Source organism: Danio aesculapii, chromosome 2, assembly GCF_903798145.1.
Source record: "Danio aesculapii chromosome 2, fDanAes4.1, whole genome shotgun sequence".
Lineage (NCBI taxonomy): Eukaryota > Metazoa > Chordata > Actinopteri > Cypriniformes > Danionidae > Danio > Danio aesculapii.
In genome coordinates, this window is record NC_079436.1 from 43,622,440 (window position 1) to 43,648,459 (window position 26,020).

The 26,020-nt window shown below is 36.1% G+C and overlaps 1 protein-coding gene across 2 annotated transcripts; it reads right to left on the reverse strand.

The window, feature by feature from the left end:
* Positions 1-7,960: 7,960 nt before the first annotated feature.
* Positions 7,961-23,432, reverse strand: LOC130246986 (NACHT, LRR and PYD domains-containing protein 1 homolog). 2 transcript variants are annotated; one of them, XM_056480173.1, is made up of 13 exons: positions 23,053-23,432; positions 22,162-22,236; positions 20,781-21,029; positions 20,665-20,706; positions 16,957-18,673; positions 16,065-16,148; positions 15,811-15,978; positions 14,587-14,655; positions 13,698-13,844; positions 13,441-13,599; positions 12,943-13,065; positions 9,855-9,974; positions 7,961-9,781 (listed from the first exon to the last, which is right to left on the reverse strand). In XM_056480173.1, exons 2-13 carry the CDS (start codon positions 22,178-22,180, stop codon positions 9,751-9,753), a joined length of 2,928 nt encoding a protein of 975 aa, XP_056336148.1. In that variant the 5' UTR covers positions 22,181-22,236; positions 23,053-23,432; the 3' UTR covers positions 7,961-9,750. The 2 variants fall into 2 exon arrangements, with proteins under 2 accessions (XP_056336148.1, XP_056336142.1); XM_056480167.1 differs by having other exon boundaries at positions 22,162-22,239.
* Between the last annotated feature and the right edge of the window lie 2,588 nt (positions 23,433-26,020).

Below are 26,020 nucleotides of genomic sequence, written 5' to 3' on the forward strand. Positions count from 1 at the left end.
AAGGACTGAAACCAGCTCGTTCTTGCATAAAACGTGTTACAGTGATGTACATATGTACAATTATGTAATGTTCGAAAAAGCCTTTTTAGGGGTGTTTTGACAGTTCAGAGCCACAGTACAAGCGAAAAGCTGAATCCAGATTGTATTAGTTTAGTTTGATGCGGCATACATTCATGCTATTAAGCGTTTTAGATTCTATTGAACACATGTAGCTGTGGCTTGTCAATCAACGCTTCTGTGTTCGGGAAAAATGATCGATGAAAAGTTTTATAAACCGCTGTGAGTTTCACTCAACTGCGGGCGCAGACTTGCCCTCGGATTCAGATTTCGATACAGCACCTGAGTATTGAGCAGAGATGACTTTATGACAAACACAGAGCAAAATTTAAAGAGAATGTGCGGCGAGCTGAGAACCCCTATGCTTGATTCAGTGACTGGCAGTCCCGCGTGCTGCGGTAAAGGCTGTCAGATTAGTACGTGTGTGCGCGCGTTATAATCAATATGAATATTCCGATCATACTGAATACAATCTTACATCAACAACACAATGCAAGCAACGCGTTGATAATAACAAATAATCATATTAGATTACAAACAACCTAACAGGTTGTTTAGCACGTGTGCATCGCTGCTGTGATGTTTACACGTGTAATGTTTTTTTTTCCTGAGGCGATTTAAAGCAAAATACACAATGACACTCACTCAAAGATATCAACAATGATGAGGAATATGGTTACTTACTGAGTAATTAACGCACAGCAATACCACACGAAGAAAGGACGGACTTTGAAGGAATAAACAATGGGAGAGCTCCATTATAGTGCACTGGGCAAGTCTGAACAAGTTCCGCCCACGCATGCGCGAGGCAGGCCTGTACAATTCCGTAATTTATCGGCTTAAAGACATCGGCCTAATTTAGACATTTGCTCGATAACGATAATCTTAAAAATAGCATTGATCGGCCGATAACGATATGGCCGCCAATATATCGTGCATCCCTAGGAAATAGTTATTTAAACAAACAGAAGTATTTCTAACAAAGTGCCTGGTGTATTAAGACAAGAAGAGTGTGTCCTACAGGTGGTTGTCCAGCCAGCTCACCTACGTGGAGCACACTCACGCATCCTAGTTATGTGATGCACTGCGTGTATGCTTTACTAAAAACATAGGTCTTTCCATCTAGTTTTGAACTGCGAGAGTGTGTCTGAGACTAGGACATTATCAGGAAGGCTGTTCCACAAATTGTAAGACGCTTAGTGTTTTCCAACATTCTCAAACTACAGAAGCTTTAGGCTGAGAGTTACTTCATGAGGTTGAGGTTAAGATTTAAAAACACCTGTAGTTTTGAGTCAGACTTCAGTCAACAATAACAGCAGAGAGGTCATCTGGTGTCGAAGACAAAATGTTCAGCTGCTGCTCAGTAATATAATGTAGTTTAGTCCAAAAACAAGAGTCTCAGAGAGAGAGGAATCATCGGGATTATCATTATCCACATATTATTCTCAAGATCAGTGTAATAGTCACACAGCTTACCTTCACAAAGTCTCCATGAAACATCCTTGGGCATTCAGAAGGAATTTCACCTCCTTGTTGGTCTCCCGGTGTCTGATCTCTTTATTGCGCATCCTCCTTTATAACAAAACAAAAAACTATTCCTGTATAATTCACACAGTTTAAAATAAATACATCTCATATATGACGTTATTTGTCATATTCATATTCCATTTTTCTGAGATTTAAATGTATAAAAATAGAGAACAAACCCTCTAAATGTTAGTGTGCTACCTGACCTTGAGCAAGACTTCTGTAGGACTTTGATTCCTTCCTCCAGTAACATCTCAGCATGAACACACACACACACATACATATACATATATTTATATATATTTATATATTTATATACATATATATATATATATATATACACACACACACACACACACACAAGTAACTTTGAACGTGGCATGTAGTATTTCAGAAACTGATGATCTACCGGGATTTTTACGCACAACCATCTCTAGGGTTTACAGAGAATGATCCAAAAGAGAAAATATCCAGTGAGCGGCAGTTCTGTGGGCGCAAATGCCTTGTTGATGAGATCAGAGGAGAATAGCCAGACTGGTTCTGCTGCAACATTCAGGACATTCGTAGAGACAGAATTTGGTGTCTAATGGTGTGAGGCATTTTTTTGGCACACTTTGGGCCCATTAGTACCTGAGCATTGTTGCTGACCATGTCCATCACTTTATGACCACAGTGTACCCATCTTCTGATGGCTACTTCCAGCAGGATAAAGCGCCATGTCATAAAGCGTGAATCATCTCAGACTGGTTTCTTGAACATGACAATGAGTTCACAGTGCTCAAACGGCCTCCACAGTCACCAGAACTCAATTCAATAGAGCACCATTGGGATGTGGTGAAACGGGAGATTCGCATCATGGATGTGCAGCAGACAAATCTGCAGCAACTGTGTGATGCTATCATGACAATATGGACTAAAATCTCTGAGGAATATTTCCAGTACCTTGTTGAAGGATTAAGGCAGTTCTGAAGGCAAAAGGGGGTCCTAGTAAGGTGTACCCAATAAAGTGGCCAGTGAGTGTATGTGTCTAAAGTCCAGATTGGGAAGTAAATTTTTTCAAATGTAATTGAAAGATGATTTTATGGCTTTTTCCATACCTTATTTCCTGTAGGCTAGTGCAAGTCTGGCTGAAAGAGAGGATACGATTGGCCCAATGCTTAGTCATGTTTCTCAAACGCAGTTCCATTTTCTGCAGTTCAGACAGTGGATGAAGGGCAGTCACCAGGCTATCCACATTCCCTTGGTAGAGAATTTGAAAGATGTTTCTCCAGTCAATGTGGATTAGTGCATTAGAGCACTGAAAAGTAAGACTGAGTAAAAACAGTTCTTTGTGGTCTTCCGGTTTCAACAATGTGCTTATTGAAAACCTAAACAGTAAATAAGAAGCATTTGTGTTAGTTTTCATGTTTAAAATGTAATCTTTTGGGTGTATATTTTTAATATGTGTAGGGTCTATTGGTGAGAAATGAAAAGAATTGCTTATTTAAATTGTTTCCTTGATTTCAAAAAGAGAAATGACACTAGAAAACTGGAATAAAAAATCTAAAGCTATACAAACAACAAACACAACTACACTGGAAAAAATGACATGACAAAAAGTCATGACAACAAATGTCTTTGTTACTTGAACTTATTTTAAAAAGTTTAACTTAACTTACATTAGTCAATCTGACTAAAAATGTTAAAATGACTAGAACATTTCATTTGATTCAACTGAACAATCTAAAGCTAATTGATTTTGATCATTCTGACAGCATGAATCAGTCCACAAAACTGACAATGATATGGATTTGGATACTGAATTCATCTGTTTCTTTGGGTTTTTTTTTTTTGCAAGACTTAAATAACAGGTGATGTTAAGTTGTGGTATTAAAATGATAACTGAATAGTAACTCTTATGACTATCAGCTGTTATGAATGTTTGATGAATATTAGAAATGATTTAGCTGTGGTTTTTAATTCACCTGAACTCTTTTTTGCTTATTGTCAAATTAAGTGTATTCGCTGGGTTACCATCAGAATAGCTGAAAAATCAAAATACAGAAAGAGTTATAGATTCACAACATTATAATGAAATGTGGCAATGCATATGTGGCTGTTTCAGTTAGCAGGATTATAAATATATATTACCTCTGTGAGCTCAGGGTCTGTCTTCTTGTGAGGACACACATCAAATCAGCAAGAATGAAATTATCGAGATCTGCTAGGAACAACATTAAAGGACAAAGAAAGAAATGTTGTATGAACATTCTACTAGTAACAGCAAGCAATTGAAGACAAACAATGAATAAAATAAATCATTTTAGCTACTAAAATAAAGCAGTTTCAAACCAATGTAACAAGCTGTAATGACCTTTTAAAGGGCACCTACTGTATTTTACCTCTTTTTCAAGATTCAAGACAAGTCTTTTGTGTCTCCAGAATGTGTCTGTAAAGTTTCAGCTTAAAACACACATCAGATTATTTATTATACCTTTTTAAACCTGGACATTGCAGCTGTTTTAGTTGCCTGTGGCTTTAATGCGAATGAGCTGCTTCTCCTTGTCCACCGTTCCCACGTGCATGTAGCCTTCATGTAGATAAACAGCATAGTAACAGACAACAATGAAGCAGGTCTCCCTTACTACAGTAAGAACTTTCACAATTTTGATGTATTTGTTGTAGAGTTAATTCAAGCCTTTTTGCAACGATGAGTCACACACAATCTCGTTGTGAAGTTTATTTATAAACTAATTTCCAGAGGATCATGTGCTTATGATTGCTTGCGGCTGGTCCCGCATTATTCAATTGATGACTCACCAATCAGACAATTCCCAAGCAACTATAAATACCCCAAGTTCCATACCAGTTACCATCATTTTGAAGAATCCCCCCTTCCACCCCTACTCCTCCTCCTCCTTTCCTAGATGGGTGGCATGGTGGCCCAGTGGTTAGCACTGTTGCCTCACAGCAAGAACGTCACTGGTTTGTCCTTACCAAGCCAGCCGACGTTTCAGTGTGGACGTTCTCCTCGTGCTCACGTGGGTTTCCCTCAGGTTCCCTGGTTTCCACCCACCATCTAAAAACATGCAACTTAATTCAGTGGATGTTTTCATCCCGAACATAACAAAAGGGTAGTACATTTGAACAGTGCACAACAAGGGTTAAAGGAAACAAATCATGATATGTCTAATATCCTGTGGTGTGATTGTCTCCTTATTTCTGTATAAAGCTATAAAATATTAAATTAGTCCAACAATAGATAAGTTAAAAAGCTTACCCGATTCACTTGCCATTTCTTCTGTCTGATTACAGCTCTGAATGTTTGTCCTTTACTCCTGTTTTTTTTTACTGGAAGACAGCAATGCAAATCCTGTTTGCTTGACAAATGTGAAACTAGTTGACCTGGAAGTACACACCCTACAGCTGGATATCATGTACGCATGTAAACTAACTTTTTTACGTCTACCTGAAAGTAGGCCTACTGTTACAGGATAAACAAGTTTGTGCATGAGAATTCTTAAATAAATGTTTGACCTTTTAACTGAGAAGCAACAACCAACTCTGTTCTCACAAGCTAAGCTAATTCCTTCAAATGCGTTAACAACACCGTAACACAAGTATTTCTTGCACATAATTTAATTTCAATTTTATTTTTTGAGTTACATTTCTTGAATAGGGCCTTGCTAATATTCAATATTTGAATAATATGTCATCAGGGTAAATTTACAATATTAAAGAGCACCTATGATGAAAATCATCTTTTGTAAGCTGTTTGGACAGAACTGTGTGTAGGTGTAGTGTGTCCACTGTCATATTGTGGTACAACAAGTCTCTTTTTTTAAATGTCCTGATGTTAAAATAGGATCCAAATCTCTCCCATTTTGAGGCCCACCGCAACGTGACGTAGGAGTGCGGTTAACCCGCCCACTGAACTGATTGACATGTCTTCATAGTAACATGTATAACGATATCAAGACAGGATGTGCACGAAGAAACTGTGATAAAAAGATTTGTTCAGCTCGCAGTGATCATCAATCATCATCAAATGTGATGACTTTTACAAGTTTAAAACGTTTTTAAAACAGTGCATGTTTGTAATGAATTACAGTGATTTTACCGTCTTTATCACCACAGCCGCATGACTTTACAATTATAAAAGAAGATACTTCAATCCTGGTTTGTGGACATTAAATCAGGTTTATTTTGTACATGAACATAACAGATATATATACAGCAGTCTATATTAATGTGTATCCTGTCACATTTGCCGAGCAAAAAAAGTGCAAAGTTAAACACGCGCGATGTGTGTGTCTGTATTTCTGGATACATACAGTACATGTATATAGTCTCTTACAAACATTAGGTGAGATCTGCTTCCTTCATGTCTGTCACTGTGCTATTTATCTGACGCAGCTGAGGCAGTAAGTGAGGCACACTCTGACAGGCACGTGGGAACGGTGGGTGGGGAGAACCTGCATTAAAGGCACAAGCCACAAAAACAGCTACATTATGTTCAAAGCAGAAAACTACAAACTTCTGAAAGGTCTAATAATTATTTGATAGGTGTTTTGAGCTGAAACTTTACGCACACATTCTGGAGACACAAAAGACTTATCTTAAATCTTGAAAAAGGAGGTATAATAGGTGCCCTTTAATGCTAACTGATTTATTAGGGCAAAGGGTTTAATTATAGGTACCTTTTGACAGTAGAAACGGCCATAGTCTGTGAATTATTTGAGAATGAAAGTTTGTATTGAATTTAGTCATTTGATTAATCCAGAATTATTTGCTATTACAAGCAATGTTTGTACAGTAATGGGATGCAATGATCATTGGTTCAAATGTCTCTGATCCTGTTGTTCATTCAAAAAATATTTTTTATGCAGGTTCAAACTACTTATTTAAAGATTCAGTAGGTGAAAAGGCTAACCATTTGGCATATTATCTTTGAAAACACACATCCAAAGCCCCGCCGCCTGATATCATGAACGTGCACTGTAAAGATGACAGTAGGCAACCCACTACTAGATTGTCATTCACCAGTTATAAATACTATAGTATATATATATTATATAATATATATATATAATAGTACTTTATAATACTACAATTCCCAATGAAAAACTGTATTATATCTAGCATGCTTTCAGTTGTGTAGCAAGCAAAACTTGTCATAATGTGCAATATTTCATGCATGCAGGGATCGCGGGTCTCACTTTCTCACGTGCTTTGTCCTAAAGCAACTACTGTATGCTGGGTTTCAGCCGGCAGGGTGCAGGAATTACACATTACTCAGCCATACTTACATGCTATTTCAGAACGAATATTCAGACTAGCATGGTAAACAGTAGAGGGAGCTATATAGATGTGAATATAAAACCAACTTCACCTCAGTAAAGCAGGCTAGGTGGAAATATCCCTCATAATTATTGATGTTTCGTTGTTAAACTAAATAAAAATCTGCATTATCAATGCTGTAAAAGGTCCCTTATGAAACTGAAAATAGTCACATCAATCTATCGCTGGAAGATTTCAGTGGCTGAACAACACTTCTGTGCATATAATCCATTCATAACAACACAATCTACATCAGCTTTGCGTGACTAATATAGTTTTAAAACAGAACATTACCTGTCTAAAAGAAATTTGATAGATTTGATAGTGGTGTAATTTTAATGCACTTGGTGATTTTAAACAGGTATTACAGTAGCAGAAAATTTTACAAGCTTAAAAATTAGTTACTGAAGACAGTTCTCCATCTGTCTTCATAGTACACAACAAATACCTGTCAAATCTATACCCGTATCTTTAAATCTTTGAAACTGGTGTGATGACATTTTGAACAAAAACAACTAGTTTAGAGTATGTTTTGGGAGTTTAAAATGTCTTTCTGCCTTTGTTTTTTTGTACCGACATCTGACCCAGATGCACTGAACAAAAAAAGGAGATTGAACACTTTTACCAAAGTCAAAAAGGACAGTTGCTTAATAAGAACTGAAGTGTCATCTTTTAAACTGCAAAGGTGCTTACATCAAAACAATCATCAATATAAAGTGCTGTGGAGATCAATTTGACCACTTCACAGAGCAACTTTAAACAGTAAATTCGTCAATAATTACTAATTACATGATTAAAACTGCCAACTTACTCAAACTCTTTTCTAATTACTTTGTCTGAAAAGTAATTGAATTATTTAACAAGTAATTAAAGCACTCAAAACTACTTAAAATATCTATAAATCTCTCATCTCATAAAGGAAAAAACTCTTTAAATTCTGTAAATTTGAGTCAAAACAGGGCCTTTAGCCGTATTTTAAAAATCGATTAAAGTTAAACATTATTTATATGAAATGTCATAATACCATATGTCATTCATACCATACAGTCATCAACTGTTTACTCAGTTCATCGTTTTAATTCATCAACATGATAAATGATACAACTTTAGTTAAAAAATAGAATTATCCTGCAAAATATGCTTGTATAACAAAAAAGATTTGCTTTTCTCAATTGATTCGCTTTTATGAATTGATTAAAAGTAACCTAAGCTATAAGATAACCTATACTACCTGACAAGAGTCTTGTTGCCTATCCAAGTTTTAGGAACAACCAATAATAACTTGACCTCTAGTTGATCATTTGGTATTAGAGGTGGCTTATATGAAAGGCAAATGCCTCTAGATTACGCTTTTTACCAAAAAATTGATCATGCCTTGATTATTTCATTAGGACAGTAAGGTCTGGCTTTGCTAGGACAAAAGTTGTCACTTAACAGAAATAATGTACAGTATAGAATATAAAGTCATGGTGCAGTGGAAAAAGAATTAGTATTGTGACTCAAATAACTTCTGGAATGGCAAAAAAGAGTTCATCAAGATTATTTGGATTCATCTTACCCCAGACATGCTCAATAATCCTGGAGTACCTTGACCTTCTTTGCTTTCAGGAACTTTGATGGGGAGGTTGAAGTATGAGAAGGAGTGCAATCCTGCTGAAGACTTTGCCCTCTCCTGTGGTTTGTAATGGGCAGCACAAAAGTCTTGATACCTCAGGCTGTCGATGTTGCCATCCACTCTGCAGATCTCTCGCACGCCCACATACTGAATGTAACCCCAAATCATGATTTTTCCTTCTCCAAACTTGACTGATTTCTATAGGAAGCTTGGGCACATGTGGGTTCCAATAGGTCTTCTCCAGTATTTGGGATAATTGGGATGCAGTTCAACAGATGAACAGAAACATCTACCTTCTACCATTTTTCCAAATGATCAACTAGAAGTGATTATTTGTTGTTAATATTTGTTGTTTTTACAACTGGGATCGACGGCAAGACTTTTGTCAGGTAGTCTATAAGTAACCTTTAGATTACTTAAAAGTAATTGCATACTTAACTTTTTATGTGGAAAAGTCATTTAATTACAGTAGCTAGTTCTTTGTAACTAATTATATCCAGCACTGACATTGAGTGATGTTTTCTCACCACTGTCACTTCTGTTAGCTCATTTTGTCATTAAGAGGAAAGCACATATTTACATTTTCATCTAAATGACATCACAGTGTTTGCTCACAGTAAACGGCTGCTCATTTCATTCTACTGCTCTTTGTTTTTCCTCCAGGGATTCATTATGTGCTTTCTAATTTCACAAATAGTTATTATAGTAAGGTCGTTAAAGAGATAGTTCGCTCAAAATAGAAAATTTAACCATGATTTATTTTCTTTCTTCTGTTTAACAAAAGAGGTTATTTTGAAGAATGTTGGAAACCTGTAATCACTGACATCCATTGTTTGTCCTACTATGGAAGTCAAAGGTTTTAGGTTTTCAGCTTAGTTCAAAATATCTTCCTTTGTGTTTACCAGAATAAAGAAAGGTGAGTTAGTAGTTAGAAAAGTTTCATTTTTGCACTCAAAAAAAATGATTTTGCTGCTGTTCAGACTGAGCTGAAACACAACTCTTGACTATTTTTTACTACAACTTAATTGTTTTGTTCAATCCATTTAAATTTGGTTAGTTAACTGTGTACAATTTGTGTTGGGACAACCTGAATGAATGGAGTGGAACCCTGCATTATTTACAGTGTGGGTGAACTATCTCTTTAAGGCACCTCGAGGAGGATGGTACTCTGAAGACACAGCCTGAGTTATTTCTCCAGCCGCCAAAATCATAAACAGACCGCTTCAACAGCTTCAGTTTTCATCAGGCAGTACCAGTTTCAATCTGTGGAGGATCAGGAAAATATGAGTGAAAACCTACAAAGGCTCAACACGCCTTTGAAAATGTAAGAACTCACTTTATGTCCTCTGTACATTGGTCTACACAAAACTGAATGGTGACTCTCTGGTTGCAGCTGAGCTGGTCGATGTGCTCTGTGTGTTGAGAGCAGCGCTCAGAGGATTTACTGCATCTGAAACTTTACAGAGACACAGAACAGCAGCACATGTTTAAAGGGATAGTTCAAAAAAATACCCCAAAACATCTATAGTACCTTATCTATATTATCTATATTACCAGCATTTTTCAAAATATCTTCTTTTGTGTTCAACAGAAGTAACTCAAATAGGATTTGAACAAGTGTCAGGTGAGTAAATGATGCTAGAGTTTATTTATTTCTGGTGAACTATTAATACAGCCATTTCATATTAAAAGACACTGCTTGTGGATTACATTTACCACTTCAGCTCTGCAGATCAAAACATGCCCTTCGGTCATACAGTGTTCCTTTGGTTAAATGCATTAGTTTGATTTACATTCAGAGCATGATGATGAAACCACACACAGTAAAAAGTAGATGATCTCAGCACTCCACAGACATGTAAATCAAACTTCTAGTCCATTCCTAGGTCAAAAATCTCTCCCAAAAAGAACTGAATTTTGTGTTTATTGCAAAATAATAATAATAATAATAATATTAATAATAATAATAATAATAATATGCAGTATTACACTTTTTTTATTCTAAGTCGTTTTCTGTAAAATGTGACCATTTTGACTAATTTACTCTAACATATGTATGATTATGTGGCTTTTAAATATAGGTTTGGACATTTTTGCAGAAACCAAAAATATTGGCTCTAAAAAGACCCTTTTCCAGCACACATTTAGATGCCAGTACCTTTCGTTTTGAATGTGATATCAAAACATATTTTTCTTCTATTTTCTGCCACCCAGTGGAATCAAACGACACTGTTAGAAATGACAGATTAACACTAGCTAAATTTAAATCGAATATAGAACTTAGGTGGCATGGTGGCTCAGTGGTTAGCACTGTTGCCTCACAGCAAGAAGGTTGCTGGTTTGAGTGCCGGCTGGGCAAGTTGGCATTTCTGTGTGGAGTTTGCATGTTCTCCCCGTGTTGGCCAGGGTTTCCTCTGGGTGCTCCAATTTCCCCCACAGTCCAAAGACATGCTATATAGTAGGTGTATTGAATAAACTAAACTGGCCATAGTGTATGTGTGTGAATAAGTGTGTGTGTTTCCCAGTACTGGGTTGCAGCTGGAAGGGCATCCGCTGTGTAAAACATATGCTGGATAAACTGGTGGTTCATTCCACTGTGGTGACCCCTGTTCAATAAAGTGATTAGCCGAAGGAAAATGAATGAATTTTAACTGTAAAAAAAGTTTAAAAAAAGTTAACAGTAAAAGTTAAATGATATATACTGCATGAGTTTATATAAAGCAATGTTTTCTAGCTAATTTTAAATATTAAATAAATTATTAAGGTTGCCATGAGTAATTTCCTAGAGTAATAGAGTTTGATTTATTGACCTTCGGCCCACCACACTCAATTAAGATTGGTTTTTGGCCCTTCATAAGAAGAAGTTTGGGCACCCCTGGACTAGAAGGTTATTATTGCTCAAATGGAAGGAAACCTTCCCTCCAATCTTGAAGCAATTGCTCATGGAACTTTTACACCACTTGTCCGAAAAAGTACAATACATTGCAAGAGGTTGTAATGATATGTTTTCTCACTTGGCAACCTGTTTTAGATCACATAAAGATGATGGACCTTTTACTTATTTTAAAGGAGTAGAACTTTTCCTTATTATTTTTAAAATGGTGCGTCACGGTGGTGCAGTGGGTAGCACGATCACCTCACACCAAGGTCACTGGTTCGAGCCCCAGATGGATCAGTTGGTGTTTCTGTGTGGAGTTTGCACATTCTTCCTGTGATCGCGTGGGTTTCCTCCGGGTGCTCCGGTTTCCCCCACAGTCCAAACACATGCACTATAGGTGAATTGAATAAGCTAAATTGGCCGTAGTGTATGTGTGTGAATGAGTGTGTATGAGTGTTCTCAGTACTAGGTTGCAGCTGGAAGGGCATCCGCTGTGTAAAACATATGCTGGATAAGTTGACGGTTCATTCCACTGTGGCGACCCCAGATTAATAAAGGGACTAAGCCGAAAAGAAAATAAATGAATAAATGAATTTTCAAAATATTTTTTTCTTCTTTTATACATTTTATTGTTTTTTGTATTTTATTTTAATTTTATTAATATATTTTTATAGAACTAAAAAAGTAAATGTGTGTGACAGGTTGTTTCTTTGTCGTCTAAAAAAAAAGAAAGAAAAAGTGAAAAGCTATTTTAGACACGTTTCATATTTGCCATGTTCAATAAAAACATCATATTTGTTTTCCTGCTTTAATACTACAATTACGAAAAAATAAACAAATGTGCACTTTTCCCACATATGTCTTAATTTGAGGGCTTTCTGTAAAATACAATTATCAATTTACTCCATTGTATGTGGGCAGGGAACACTTTTGTGGTTAAAAGATTAATTGTCTTCTCTCAAATTTGAAGAATTTTGTAAAACAAAAGCTACTGAACACAATGTACAATACATAACGTAAAAGGGCAGCACAGATGTGAAAGGTGATCAAAGAACATACATAAAATACATAAGTTCATTCATTCATTTTCCCTCAACTTAGTCCCTTATTTATCAGGGGTCGCCACAGCAGAATGAGTCGCCAACTATCCCAGCATATGTTTTACACAACGGCTAAATTTTACTGCGGCTAATTTAGTTTATTCAGTTCACCTATAGCACGTCTTTGGACTGTGGGGGCAACCGGAGCACCCGCAGGTGCTCCAACCAAAGGTGCACCCACGCCAATACAGGGAGAATATGCAAAATCCACACGGAAATGCCAACTGTTCCAGCTGGGACTCGAACCAGCAACGTTCTTGCTGTGAGGCGACAGTGCTAACCACTGAGCCACTGTGCTGCCAAAATACATAAAAAAATACATAAAAAATGCATTTGTATTTGAAACGCATTGAATTCTCATGTATTTTTAACACTAGAAGAATATTTATAACTAGCAGAGCACATGACTGCTAATAAACAGATGTGTAGATGTGTCAATTACAAACCCTCTAATGGTCACAATGCACTCTGGACGTTTTGCAGATTCCTTCAGCAACTTGATTCCCTCCTCCAATAATAGACCAGGGAGCCATTTCGCACCATCTGAGCCCCATGAGCCTGCATGAAAACTACAAAACATATGTTATTGCAAGAGTCCAACAAAGTATATTCATTCATTCATTTACTTTTTTCGGCGAAGTCCCTTTATTTTTATAATTTTTTTAATAATAATTTTTTAGGTGTTTTCACCTTTATTGGAATAGGACAGTGGAGATTTTACAGACAGGAAAGTGTGGGGAGCAGAGATAGGGAAAGGGTCGGCAAAGGACCTCGAGCCGGGAATCGAACTCGGGTCGCTGTGAGCACCTTGGTGCTACTGTATGTGTCGACGCACTAACCACTAGGCTATTGGTGCCGACAGGCTTAGTCCCTTTATTAATCAGGGACCACCATGGTGCGCCATAATGCTGCCCAACAAAGTATATTTTGGGCTTAACGCTTACTTGATCACTGCCAGTGTCGGCGTAGACTCGACGAGGAAGAGGATTCTGGAAGCCCAGGTCTTCGTCAAGAAAGGAACGGCCAGATTTAACGCACTCAATCCAGATACTGATGTCAAAAAAGACAGCAGAGCATGGAGATTCCTGTCAAAATCTGCACTTCTACCGACAGAGAGAGAGGGATTGAGAGAAAGTGTAATAGCTGAGCACAAAAAGCATAACATGAAGACAATGGGGGATTAAAAAAAAAAAAAACATACTCTTCAGTTATACAGTTAACACTGTGGAACGACTCTGTGAGGCTCTTGATATGAATGTTAGATGCCTCTGAACGTGGACATTCAAGGATGATTTCTGACAGCGATGGCTGATTCTGAAGGTTTAAACACAACCTCACCACATTCACCCTGTCAACACACAAAAACACAATTATCAATTATTATTAATATCTTAATTTTATATTATCCAATACATAATAATGTAGCCATGTACAGTGGGGAAAAAAAGTATGGAATACGTCATGTTTTTTCCACGGAATAATATTTCTTAAGGAGCCGTTGACGTGGAGTTGAACCAGATTTTGGTAAACCAAACAATACAGACATAAAAATATAACAAAACAAAACAAATCTGACAAAAACTTTATGTGTAATAACAATAGAATGACACAAGGAGAATGTACTGCTTGGCTGTGTTTTGGATCATTGTCTTGCAGAAATGTCAACTCTGGTTTAATCTTTATCGTCCTGCTAATGTAGATGTTGGACTGCAGCAGCTAATATTGATTTACAATGACGAAGGGCAGAGGGTTGCTCAATAACAACTGAGAGATTTCAGTTGCTGTCTGAGCTTTCACTGCCTTTCTACACCTCCCTTTCTTCATATGTTCAATACTTTTTCCCTACGTAATTTCATTTTATTACACATAACTTAATTTGGAAAATAATTAGATTTGTTTTCTTTGCATTTATGGATTTCTTTGGCTGTTACCAACATCCAGGGTAAATTTCAAGTCAATTTCACCTTTAGAAACATATTTTTTGAAAAAAAAGGTGACGTGTTTAATACTCATTTCCTCCACTGTAACTGTTTACTACTCAATCATAAATAACACAAAAAGAAATGAGAAAACACAGCAGAGAGCCTTACACAAGTTTTCCCTCAAAGCTGAAGAGCCGGAGAGACGAGCAGAGACTCTCCACGTCATTGGTCCTTAAACTGCCAATCAGAGACATTAAATTAACAAATAATAGCTGTAATGAATTTATGCATGCATGTGCAAATAGACATGAAGTATTTTTTCAAATATTCTATTGATCTTTTTATATTCTAGTGATTGGATGACAGGGTGTCACGGTGGATCAGTGGTTAGCACTGTCACCTAACAGCAAAAAAATAATAATAATAATTCGCTGTGTCAGTTGGCGTTTCTATGTGGAGTTTACATGTTCTCCCCGTGTTGGCTTGGGTTTCCTCCGGGTGCTCCGGTTTCACCCACAGTCCAAAGACATGCGCTGTAGGTGAACTGAATAAGCTAAATTGGCCAAAGTGCATGTGTGTGAATGTGAGAGTGTATGGGTGTTTCCCTGTGCTGGTTTGCAGCTGAAAGGGCATTCGTTGCGTAAAACATATGCTGGATAAGTTGGCGGTTCATTCTGCTGTGGCTGATAAATAAAGGGACTAAACCAAAGGAAAATGAACGAATGAATGAATAATTGGATGAAAATCAAGGTAGATTTTGTACAGCTGCTTACTTAGTTTATAAAAAATGAACAACATTCACTTTTTATGAACTGAACTGAATAAACATTGGATTCAATTCAGCTGAATCACAACATTATTGCATTCTGCAGAGCTTCTTATAGAGGAATTGGATTTGTTTTCAATTTGATGAAATGATGAACAACATATTATCAGACTAGTGCTTTTATCATCTGTAGAGCTTCTAATATATGTATTGAAGTAGGCCTAGTTTACTAATTGATAAATGTTTTAATTAACATTGAACTATATTGAGTGAAAAATACCATTATTGCCGTTTCAGAGCTGCTTTATGGCCTCAATTCTTTTCGTTTTTAATCAATGCTACAATTTTTTCTGTTCACTACCATAAAGCTGCTTTAAAGCAGTCTGTTTTGAAACCACCTTATATGTGGAAAAGTCTTTGTTAGACTTCCGATTCATTTGCACAGTAAAAAAATTCAATGGAAGGGAATGAGACAGGAAGTATGAACACATTCAAGTATGTACACTCATAGAACACTTAAGTATGTACACTTATAAGTACACTTTTGTAAAAAAAATAAAAAATAATAAAAAAATGTGTTGGTTAAGGTGCTATATAAAGTTGAGTTGTCCTGAGATTTCTGATACCTGATCTCCTCCCATTCTGCTTTGCTCTGCAGGACGTCTGAGAGGATGAGCGCAGTATCAGCTGTGATGCTCTTTACTGAAATCTGAAGTCCACCCACTCTCTTCTGTTTGTGCAGAGCGTTGAGAACCTGCTGCACACTTTGATCTGATAGATAGCTGCTGTTTAGGCTGAAAAAAGAGATTTATATTTTTATCAGTCACATAATAACATGCATTAGTCCAAGCTGATTAAAAAAAAAAACAAAGATTTTCACTTTAGTTCTTCCAGATGCTTTCCTTCTCCAAGAGCTGAGAGGAGGTCGGTGACATTGGTGTCTGAAACATTTTGTACAGTCAACCTAAAAAAAATGTAAAGAAAAACACTTAAAAATGACTCTATATATCAATCACACAACTTTGAAACTTTTTTTCTACTGAAAAGTTTTATTGTGGTTATATTTTATAACGGCCATTTACGTATTTCCTTATTTTTGTCCTCTTAAAGACAAAAGAGCTCACAAACAAATCTAAAGCTTATTTAAAACGTTCGCAAACCTCAAAGTGGAATACACTACTATACTTAATTGCTTTCTGGAGCTGATCTAAATTGCTAAAAGCCAGAAGCAGCAGATTTGAAATAGATTTGACCAGATCTCCCAAAAAAATAAATTTATTTTAAAAATATGACTTTATTTTTAAACATTTTTTATTTTATGTGACACGCGACTCCAAGAAATTATTTAAAAATATCTATCAGACATTGCAGTGTTTTCAACCATGTGATGTGTAGTCCACAATTGTTTAGTAAATGCCCAGTTGCCCACTGCCTATTTTTTCTCTGCAACTAAGTTTGTAGGTCTATGATGTCTTGTGTTTCAAATCTGTCCAGAGAACAAAAACAAAATGCCTTTAGCTATTTCTCATGTAGAGATAAAAATGTTTTTTATAATTAATAACTGTGTAATAATTGGTTAATTATTATAGTATTAATAAAGGCCACACATAATCATTCTATCCTCGTGAGAGAAAAAAAAGGCCACACGTTTCACCTGAGCTTTACACAGTATAGAAACATGCACCACCATGACGCCCATAAAAAATAACTGATAGATGTCAATACATGCTGAATGCTTCTTTATTGTGGTATCAGCAGATTTGCACACTCACCCTAGTTTTGGGGTCCTGCACAGCACATCCCGCAGCATCTTCAGTTCTGTGGCTGCAAAGTTGAGCTTTAGGCTTCTGACGTGAGGACAGCAGTCCAGACAGTACAGCAAAGCCCAGCAGTCTGTCCTGCTCAGAGGATCCCAGGACATGTCCAACTCTAGCCAAGCTTCCATAGCTTTCTGCACAAACTCCTTCTCGTGGAGCTCATAGAGACAGTGGAGGATGAAGGGCAAATAACTGTACACACTGCTTTTACTCATATCAAGGATCCATTCTCTCAGCTGTGGTTGAACAAAGGAAGGGACAGACAGATTGAACATCTCCTGGAGCGAGCGGCTCACTTCACTATTAGAGAGACCACAGAGAAACTGAACCACAGGCAGGAAATGAGGTTCGGGACATCCATGCTTTAATGGAAAGTCCTTATCCAAATATAAGGAAAGATAGCTTTGTGTTTGAGAGTGAAATCGCTCTGTTAGCTTGTCTAGAAACTCTTTTTCATCTAGTAAGATGTAGTAAAGACCGGTGAAGAACTCCTGAAAGCTGAGATGCATGAAGCTGAACATTGTTTCCTTGCGAATCCTTCTCTTGAAGAGGAACTTGCACAAGAAAGGACTGTCTGAAACCATTTCATTCACGCTTTTCTCTTCAAACAGCACTTGTGTTTCCAGCATCCCTCTCTCTGCCAGCTGACCCAGACTCCTCAGGAGAGTTAGCACTGGCTGACCCAAACCCTGGCTGTGATGCTCCAGTAAAGTGCACACAAAGTCAACATAGATGGAGGTGGTGGTTTCCAGTCCACTTGTTAAATCTGAACCCTCACTGAAGCGCTCTCGCAGGACTGTGCAGATGATCCAGCAGATGACAGGGATGGAGCAGGCGGTGATCAGAGTTTCATTTGATCTTACATATTCATAAGCCTTCAAGAAGAGTTGCTCATTCTGGAAGAACTTCTGGAAATATTCCTCCACCTCCCTCTCAGAGAAACCCATGATTTCTGTGAAACGCTGAGGGTGCTTGAGCAAACTGTCCAGGGTTTTTGTAGCTGTAGATCTAGTTGTGACCAGCAGGAAGGACTCGGACAAGATGTGACCCATCAACAGGGCCTTCAGAGAAGCCTCATGTGGAGCTTTTTCAGAGAGATGCTTGAGTTTTGGATGATCTGAAACATCACTACAGGAAAACCTGAGCTCATCAAAACCATCAATGAGGATGAGAACCTTCTCAGGTGACTTCTGCAGGATCTGCGAGATCTGCTTTGATGTTAAATTGGAGTTGTAGCTCAAAAGCTCCGCCAAACTCTGCTCTCCAGATATGCGATTCACTTCTTTGCATTTTAAGTGAAACAGACATCCAAATTCCACTTTGCAAAGTGTTCCAGACGCCCAATCTAGCATGATCTTTTGAGCAGTGAAGGATTTGCCGTTCCCAGAGTTTCCTTGAAGAATGACCGAATTTGGACTTATTCCTTTACGATCCGCACTGAAGAGTGCATCCAGGATGGAGCTGTCCTTGTCTGCATTATTTCTGGAGACTAGGAGCTGCTGGAAACTCTCTCCGACAGAGCACATCTCTTCTTCTCGCTCTCGTCTCTCTCTGTGTCTCATGATGATCAGAGGTTGAGTGAAGAGTTCAGACAACAGCACATATTCACCAGGCAGAGAGTTATACTCGGTCACATATTCATATTCCTTCTGGATCCACGTCTTGTATTTGTCTGTGCAGAAGCCATTGTAATGCATATTAGTGAGTGTTATTTCAGCTTGTGAGCACTGTATTTTAAAGACAAAAACTCAACATATTTACTCAACGTAATCTTGTTTCAAATCACTATTGAGTATCTTTTGCATTATAAACTTGACTGGAGATTGGGGATTTGGGCTGTGATGGGCAAAAATGCCATTTTAAAAATATAACAATATTATTTAATAATATATAAATATAATAAAAATGTCCATGACACAGCTAGCTTTTTTTAGGCTCTAATAGATAATAGATCTATTAGGTTTTTATTCACAGCCAAAATTTTGTCTTTTTAGCCTAGCAGTCTATGTTTAGACGTCTATTACACATCTATTAGACATCTATTAGACAATTACAATTGTTTAGTCATAAGCCCCTTTCACACGTACAAACTTTTCTTTCACACATACAGAGGGATTGTGTTTGAACAGGCCCTTCGTTCCGGCCATTTTACGGAAAGAGAAGTTGTAACATTACCGGTAATTTGCCAGAATGCTGCTCTGTGTGAACCATAGACTGTAAAAGATATGGACGTCCAGATATCATCGCACCAACTGGGGGATACCAAAAAAGGGCAAAGAGGCAGCGTGCCTGCTAGCATTTTGCTTAGACAGACTTTTCTTAGGGAGAACACTTAATACTTCATTACCTGCGACTCGTTTGTGTTCTGACCACATGTGTTTGGTTGTATACTATATCAATAAAGTGTTTAGTCCTCTAAAAACACTGTTGTAATACATTGAGCCACTAAACATTGTTCTTATGATGCTTTTCTACAAAAAGAAAATGCACATTACTTCCAAATACTTCAAATCTAGTCTGTGTTAGTAAATGCAAGGTTATTTATAAAATCACACTGTATGACAACGTTTAATCTGCCGGAATCAGCTGAGGTGAAGTGACGGCGACGGCGACCAGCAAGACCTAGCTGTCACTCAAGTGGCCAATTATGCAGACTTAACATAACTTAATAAAAACGAAACAGATGAGTTACAAAAAAAAATCATCCCCCTCACAATTGTCATGAAGGCTAATATTAGCTATATCAACCAAAATCGTTCTTTGTACCAGGCTGTAAAGTTGGTCATTTTAACAGTGGGCTCAACAGAAATCTGCTCTATTATGGAGACAGGACTAGGGGATTTCCGATAAATTGCAGTTTTAGTTACTTTCGTATTTGCGGGAGCGGGAGCGGGAGATTGCCGCTTGGTGTGAACATAGAAGGAAAATTGCTGGAAACAGCTTGTGAGACGTCTACTCCATCCAATCAGAACATTCAGACGCATTTACGTCCATGCTGTTTATGAAAATAAAAGCCTTTGAATATTTTTCCAGACACATTTAGCAGCTAGATGTTAGTCTGATAATGTTTCTATGTTCCTTCTTAATGCCAACTGTGGAAAAAATATTGATAAAATGCTAAAATTCGTTTTGCCTTTGTGAACAGCACCTTTTGAATTTACCGGTAAAGTCGTTCTGGAATTTTCCGGATATTTACCAGTATCACTGTGTAAAAGGGGCTATAGAGTATTTATTTTGTGAGAAATTGACCTATATTTAAATCTATTCACCTCTGAAGCTCTAAAATGCTTACAATATGGTTCTGAGGAATTGTCAATGCGTTTTACATGTCTCTTCAGCTGTAAATCCCAAAATGCTCTAATAGCTTCTTGCTACCACACAAATTTTATTGTGCTTTTTTTTCCCTTTACAACAATGTTTAAAATCTTTACATATATTGTGAGAACACGCACGGAAATCTGTCAGACAGTACTCTGTGTAAGTAAAACTACTTGGAGTGGACTAAAAAAGCAACATTACAAACTAAAGCAAAATGAAAGTGTGAAAAACATGACCTCTAAAAAAAACATGACCTTAATAAAACATTAAATATCGAGTACAACCTCAGCATTAGCATTGAAGACAAATGAAACTTAAATGAACAATTTCAGATTAAATACTTACTTAAGCATTCTCCAAGACTTTCTGTCGTCAGTTTGATGCAACCTGTAAAAGTACACATTTTAGCAATCTCCAAAATAGTGCATCTGGTAAAATCACCACAATAATTGTGGTCTTACCAAGGTCTCCAAATAGATAAGGCTCATGCTTTTCCAGACAAGAATAAGAGGCAGATTTAACCTGGTCTCCTCCAGAGTGCAGTACTTCATAAAGCTCTCTCATTTTCTCCTGGTTAGTAACTGCGGCTCTGATCTTACAGTACGGCTGCCACTCGAGCATGTTGTCTGACAGCAGTTCGTCTGCTATCGGCATCACCATAATTACTTTCTGAACAAGTGTTTTCCAGTGGGCATCCACAAACCGAGCACCTGGTGGTGGAGAGATGATGAAATGATAACTGGTCAAGAAAGGAAGTTCAACATCAAACAGTACTCAGACATGTATTTCAAACGTTAATCTTATTACAAACAGATATGTGGTTCTTTTTTGCTTCAAAGAAATAGGTCATTTAGTATTAATATTTAGTATTAGCATTGTTAATTCAGAATAACAAAACATTATAAAAGATATTAATTTAAAAATCACAAAGTTTTATATGTTGTAATTAGAAACTGCGAGCTCCTAATCCTGTGATTCCAGAAGTTTCAAGTACTGAATATTTTTTTTCTTAAAGATAATAGTTATTGAGACTAAATGATACATGAATTAGATTAGAGTAATTCTAAAGTATACATCTATTAAAGGATTAAATTAATTATACAATTACTAAAAGCAATATTTTGTCATCGTGCTGCCTTCATGGAAGTTTGCTAATGTCCTAACGCCACTGTAGAAAATATCCATTAATTACAGTTTCTGTATTTTTTGATTCAGATATGTTTTCTGTTTATTTATGGATATGAATTGCATTATGGGACATCGATCTCTGCTCTGTCGACTTATAACGTTAATAATTCAACTCTGCAGCTTCACAAAGTGACCTCTGTTTCAGTAGTTTGAATCAATATAATGTACAAGAAATAAAATACGTAGAAATAACTGTAAAATAACAGGAAATATACTGAAAGACTAATACCAGGTTTTTGTATAGTAAATTAAAACAACCCAGACAATATAACACTTTAAACTATTTAAAAACTTTTCAACATCAAAAGTTGTTGGAGGAAAAAAAAAATCAAGATTCCATAACGCAATTCAAAATCATAAATAAATAAAAACAATAAAGACGATTCCCAAAATACTGAAAACTAATATATTATGTTATTAATATTAATAACAAGACAAAATATATAATAAAACAGAAAATTAATTGGTTTACAATAATATTATAATACATGATACTACAGCCTGTCATTGCATCAAACTATTGTCATCAAATAATTTGCTTAAAAATTGAGCCTGTTTAATATTCTATTTAATAAGCCTATTTCATACTTATTTGCACCAAGTCACTTTTAATTCTTTACTAAAATCTGTTTTCCATATGATAACAGTACTTACGCTCTGAGTCTTGGTCCATGATGTCTCATAAGTGTCTTTGACGTTTCCAGTTAGAGACGGTTGTCTTGAAGTTGTCTTCTAGGCAATGAGAAATAAGACAAATACAAAATTAAAGCACATAGGTTAGGAGGATGTCTTCTAACTGTTGAAGATAGCATTTGTGACACTGGCAACAGTTTATTATGGTAACAGTACATGAAGAAGTATATAGTAGCAAAAATCTATATGTTATTTTACTAATGATTGAGAGATAACATACACTAATCAAGAACTAACCTTAGCTACGACTTGTGAATTTGTGTGTGAAAATGCCCCCAAATTTTTTATCAACTAATTGCATTATTACATTATTAAACATGCTCGCGCACAGTATATTAATGTACTCTCACATGAAAAATACTATGGTAATCTTTTGTAAAGTCTAGTATTTACAGAACAGTTCTATAGTAAGGTATGTAAATATAAACAAATAGCTCAGTGCTGTTGTTTTCTACAACTATAGGGTATTTTATTTTACAATTCACCCGTTTGCTGTTGTAAAAAACTAAAGTAAACTACAGTATTTCTTAGTTTTTCAGTTCCCTTCACTGCAGTAATTATTATTAATATAGTTAATATTGTAGTTAATTTTAATGACCAAAGAGTAAATGTTATACATCATACTATTGTAAGGTGTAATATGGTTCAAAAACACTAGTATTTAAGATAAATTACTATAGTATTTTGTTTACGTGGGTTACTTTGTTACACAAAAAACGAAAAAGACTATATAAGTAGACTACCGACCAGTGTTGAAATCTAGAAAACTGGCCTGTGAATAGTCATCATAAAACTACAGATAGAGGAGGCAGATAGACGTAAACAAAACAACGACGTGACAGAAAATCTTACCTGTTTTTTCATGGACTTTGTTTGAATGCCTGAATGCGCTTCTACCTTGAAGTCGTGTTATTATTGGGCATCTCTACTTTTTAATCCCAATAACGCCTGAGAGTCCATCGACAGAGGCAGGATTGTTTTTTGTTTTGGTGGTGCTGCTTCGTTGATTTGTGCTCCGCCCATGCTTTTGCGTATTGACTCCTGGTTGACCCCTGACAATGATCTATAGAAGAGAGCGCGCTCACGGAAAAAGAGCGCGCGGTGACTACTGTACAAAGTGGACCATACATTATCGAAATACAGTACTTCCCAAAATATTCAGCATATATCATTTATGTAGCACATATCTAAATAAGTAATGAAAAATAGATGATATGGTGTATTGCGGTGTATTATCACATTTGTAAAAATTCTCAGCACACTAGCTTAAGAACATAAGAAAACAACAACATTAAACCTAACATGTAGGCTACACATGGCGTATATTAATTTATTCAAATGTAACCAATGTTAGCTCACACTTTTTTGTTAAGGTATTTTAAGGTACATTTATCACTACTAACAAACAATAAAATAATGATTTTTGCTCAATAAACTGCTAATTAGCTGCTTATTAACAGTTATTAGTTGGGTTTTATGCATTGGTAGGATTGGAAGGTTTTACATTTTTTATAAGAATAAATCATTCTTAAATGATAAATATAAAATTAGTATAAGTATAACATTTAGTCAATATACCTTAATAGGCAGGAAATAAGCCTGTTAATAAGAAAGGGATAGTTCACCCAACACTGAAAATTCTCATCATTTACAAAGCTTTTGAGTCTTTTTTTCTGTTGAACAGAATATAAGTTATTTTGAAAAAAGCTGAAAACCTGTAACCATTGACTTACAAAGTATTTGTTTTTCCTACTACGGAAGAAAATGGTAACATGTTTTAAACGTTTTTCAAAATAAGGTATTGAGAGCGAGTAAAATGCTTTTACCCAAAGCTAATTTTTGTAGTTTATTTATTAGATATGTGGTGTTGAGAGGTGCCCCCTGCCATCTCCCCATGCATGATGCCGCCCTGGGTGATCGCCTATATTGCCCATGCTTAACACACTCTTTCATCACACTTTCTTACAATCACTCCATATCTAGTAACGATCCGCCCCATATGTGGATTTGCGAGGTGCATAGGGACCCGCAAGTTATATAGGGCCCCCAGCCCCCACCAGTGGAAACCCTCCTCTCTCTAAATGCACCAGACACTTTCTCAAAACAATGTCTACTCTTGAACGCATCACAAATCATGTTGCACAACTTACTTTTTCAACCTTAAATACCTCTTTTGCTAAATATCTTGGACAATATTGTTTATGGTAACTAACTTAACCAACATAATTTTGTGCAAATGGCCAATTTGCCATTGAGTTTGTCTACACTTGCAACATCACAAATAAAAATGTTGTCCTTTGAAAGTCTGCAAAGACCACATGACTGTAGGGAAGGGGTATTACATTTCTTTAATATACTGCTCTCTGAGAGCCACCAAACTAATTTTGTTGAATAACTACAATGATGCTTATGTCTAAAGCTACACACACACTGTGGCCACTGTTAGTCTGCATCATAAACCATTTCATGATCTCTAATTCAAAGGGGCGACCTTAAAAATAAATTGCTTATGTAAATTAAAAAAAAAAAAAAAATATATATATATATATATATATATATATATATATATATATATATATATATATATATATATATATGTATATATTAATAATTAAAGGAACATTTATCTTCATAATGTAAACTTTAATGCAATAAATTCAAAAATAAAAAACAAGGTCACAAAATACAGTGATCAGCATATATAACTACACCCCTCACAGATCTATCTTTTTTTTTTTTTTAAATAGGAAGCTATACAATATTATATTAGTGCATATACATTAGATTAGTTAGTACTGAAGCCAAATCTGGAGCGAATTTAACAAAATAACTTATGATAACAATCCAAAAACTAGTACACCCAAATTTATATGTTAGAGAAAAATATTAAATACATATTTTACAGAGGAAAATTGTTAAATTTAGTTGAAATTTTGTAGGCTGTAATTTGTTTTGCAATATTTTTATTATTATATTACAATTTCTAAATATGTTTGGTGACTAAAATATTATTTTAATAAAGATATGTTTAATAAATCTGTTTAGTTTAAATGCACCAAAATACATTGCCTATATTCACTGAGAATAAAAAAATATTAATTTTCAAAATGGGGTTTACTCAATTATGCTGAGCACTGTATCTACAGTTAATTAGCCATTTTTGTGTTAAGATTGTAATATAAATAAATAAAAATAAATAAATAAATTCACAATTAAACTAATCTGGTCACATTTTTCATACGAATTGAATAATTGCTGTTTGTGAATTGGCGGCAGTTAGTTTTTACTGGGAAATGTTATTTTACTTGAAGGCCTCTCTTAACAAGCTCACAGCACTTGTCTATCTGACAGGTGTTTCAGCCAAAAAGCAGGGTCACGGAGAGAGCTGCGTTACATTGTTTGTCTTATTTCCAATTTTTTTGCACACCTTACCTAGTTCTACCTCAGCACTACACTGATTGCTGGCAGACAGGTGGTTTCTTGAAGCGCTCACATCTCGCACATGTGCAGTACAGATAGAGTGTTCCATTATTCATAGGATTTTCAAAACACATTTTACAACACATTCACTGGCCACTTTATCAGGTACACTTTACTAGTACCTGGTTGTACCCTCTTTTTGCCTTCAGAAACGCCTTAATCCTTCATGGCAAAGATTCAACAAGGTACTGAAAGTATTCTTTAGAAAATATTCTGAAAGATTTTGGTCCATATTGACATGATAGCATCACGCAGTCGCTGCAGATTTGTCGGCTGCACATCCATGATGCGAATCTCCCGTTCCACCACATCCCAAAGGTGCTTTATAGGATTGAGCTCT

Excerpts from the sequence above, each read along its gene's own strand:
- LOC130246986 (XM_056480173.1), bottom strand. Across the intron at positions 13,845-14,586 it reads AGCTTTGAGGGAAAACTTGT|GGTGAATGTGGTGAGGTTGT; the intron begins GTAAGGCTCTCT and ends GTGTGTTGACAG. Across the intron at positions 9,782-9,854 it reads CAATGTACAGAGGACATAAA|ATTGAAACTGGTACTGCCTG; the intron begins GTGAGTTCTTAC and ends GATCCTCCACAG.